General features: G+C 51.4%; 1 protein-coding gene across 1 annotated transcript; it reads right to left on the bottom strand.

Annotated features, from left to right (window-relative positions):
• Positions 1 to 208: 208 nt before the first annotated feature.
• Positions 209 to 2,126, bottom strand: si:dkeyp-92c9.2 (cyclin-dependent kinase 5 activator 1). Its single transcript, XM_028598142.1, has one exon. The coding sequence runs from the start codon at positions 1,990 to 1,992 to the stop codon at positions 1,000 to 1,002; it is 993 nt and encodes a 330-aa protein (XP_028453943.1). The 5' UTR covers positions 1,993 to 2,126; the 3' UTR covers positions 209 to 999.
• Positions 2,127 to 2,359: the final 233 nt, after the last annotated feature.

Consider the following 2,359-nt stretch of genomic DNA (forward strand, 5'->3'; position numbering starts at 1 on the left):
GGGTGCCCTGTCAACAAGATGCAGGGAACAAAAGGATGGAGTAAACAGCTGATGACCCTGGCTGCTGTGCACTGCACAATGCCTACAGACACACACATGGCCATGCATTCACTCACACGTCAATCTTAAATTCTGCTTCCACCAGTACACTCTCCTGAGATGAGATGAAATAGAAACACAGAGGCAGGTTCGAGTGAGGAAAAAAAAAACAGCAACTGTCCCCTCAGGCCCGAAGACCCTCAAAAGGCTCCACAAAACACTGCCTGGTCGTTTTGCTTTACTGATTTCACAGCGCACAGCAGGACCTAACATGGACCTCTCAGCTGTTCCCATCAGTCTGAGTCAGTTTGCACTGCTGGCACATGGGCCTTAGCCAGCAGCGGATGTCAACATGTCTCCTTGTGTTGTCATGGAAAATATAACTTGGCCTCGGTGGATTATACTGTCTGTTTTATTCTTCTGTGAAGCCACTCCACGTTTAGAATATAACCAGTGAAAAATCCTTGGTGGTATCTTGTGCAGTGATGATGGCATCTTCTTGTCCCGTGCACACTGATTGATCACATTCAGAGAGGTGGGTGAAGATGCTGGGAGGCCTGGCTGTGCGGATCCAGAGTGGCAGCTGGGACGACTGGGACCAGACACATGGGGTCAGATGTGACAGGTGGACCAAATGGTTCCTCAATTCAAGTAAAAAAAAGTGGATATTCCAGGACAAAAACACAACTGTGAGCCTTTGTTAGCCAATTATTTTGGGTGGTGGTGGTGGTGGGTTAATTCCATATTTATATCTGTGGATGGATGGGACAATGGCAACAAACACCGATGGAATCATTAAATATGTCAACATAACTCTGTCAAGATAGTCCTTCATTGCTCCTTCAAGGCAGCAGAGGACGGAAAATGGAGAGGAATCGGTACAAGACAAATGTGTGTGTCTGTGTGCAAGTATACATGTGCATGAATGTACGAAAAGGCATGCGGTCAGCAAACTTCCTCTCATCGATCCAGCACCCGACTATAGTCCTGCGGGCTGCAGCCGCCTTCACTCTTAAGTTCAGCAAATACTTGTGTGAAAAAGTGCGGGTCTGCGTTGATGCGCAGCATCTTGGAGCTGGTGGCATCGATGATGGCGAGGCAACGGTCCCAGAAGGCCTCCTTACCCACCTCAACCAGGAAGGGCTTGAGCGGGTACGAGATCTCGTTGCCCATGTAGGAGTAGGACAGGTAGAGGCAGGTGAGCAGGATGGCCTGCAGCTCGTGCTCTGACGCCACAAGGTCGCCGTCCACGACGTCTCGGCACAGCATGTAGACGAAGACCACGTTTGCCGGCGTGACGAAGGCCTGGTCCTGCCAGCCCTGCAGCAGGAGTGAGCGGTCCACAGCCCGCAGCCACAGCACCGGGTCGGCCGGAGACAGATGCTTCAGGCGGTAGCAGCGACAGCACAGGAACTCCCCCAGGCATCGCAGGAGCTCGCTGGTGGACGCCTGGACGATGACGCGCTTCGGGGACGAAGTCACTGTCCCTTGGGGAACTTTTTTCACAGAGGAGAGCTGTTGGGACTTGCTGTAGCCAAATCCGTGCCCCTGGCCCATCCCCAGGCCGTAGCCAAGCCCCAGACCCAGTCCTGCTGGGCCCTCGTAGCTGGACAGGTTGGCACATGACAGCGACTTCTTCACATTCTCGCGGTTGAGGTGCAACAGGGGGTCCTTTTGGTAGATGTTGATGTTGTTGTTGTTGTTGAGAGGGTCTCCGAGAGCCACTTGACCGCCGGAGCCTTTCTTGGAGTTGCCCTTCTTCTTCGTTGAAGCCACCAGTCGCTTCCAGGTGAGCGCCGGGAGGAAGATAGACTGTCCCCTCTTCAGCCCGCGGTCTTTCTGGCTGTTGAGAGAGCGGCTGCTGATGCTCGGATAGTGGCTGAGCGAGCCCGGCCGGTCGTCATAGTAGCCTGATTTCCGAGAGCCGGGTGACAGTGATAGTACAGTGCCCATGGTGAGTCAGTGCTCTACAGATATACTGCCTTACTGCTGTTGTGTAGCCTATGGGAGATGGGTTTGAAGCAAAGCTCTCTTTTATTTCTTTTTATCCAGCAGATGAGAACTCTCAACAGGGAAACAGCATGAAGAGATGAGTGCAGACATTTAAATGTGAGCTGAACACAGTTTAAATGACTGTGGCTGCAGACACCTGCAACATAAAAACACAGGAAGAGAGAATTTAAACAAATGGATAGTAAAGTAATAACTCCAATTCCAATTAGAAATCCATATGGGCCACATAATGTAAGTGTAAAGTGACATAAACCTCTTCACTACCTCCCCAGCCATTACAAGCTCATGCTGTGCAGACAAACGTGAT

This window comes from Perca flavescens, chromosome 14 (assembly GCF_004354835.1).
Source record: "Perca flavescens isolate YP-PL-M2 chromosome 14, PFLA_1.0, whole genome shotgun sequence".
NCBI lineage: Eukaryota > Metazoa > Chordata > Actinopteri > Perciformes > Percidae > Perca > Perca flavescens.

Bases quoted from the DNA above. Each gene is read 5' to 3' on its own strand.
- si:dkeyp-92c9.2 (XM_028598142.1), bottom strand. From the start codon at position 1,992: ATGGGCACTGTACTATCACTGTCACCCGGCTCTCGGAAATCAGGCTAC.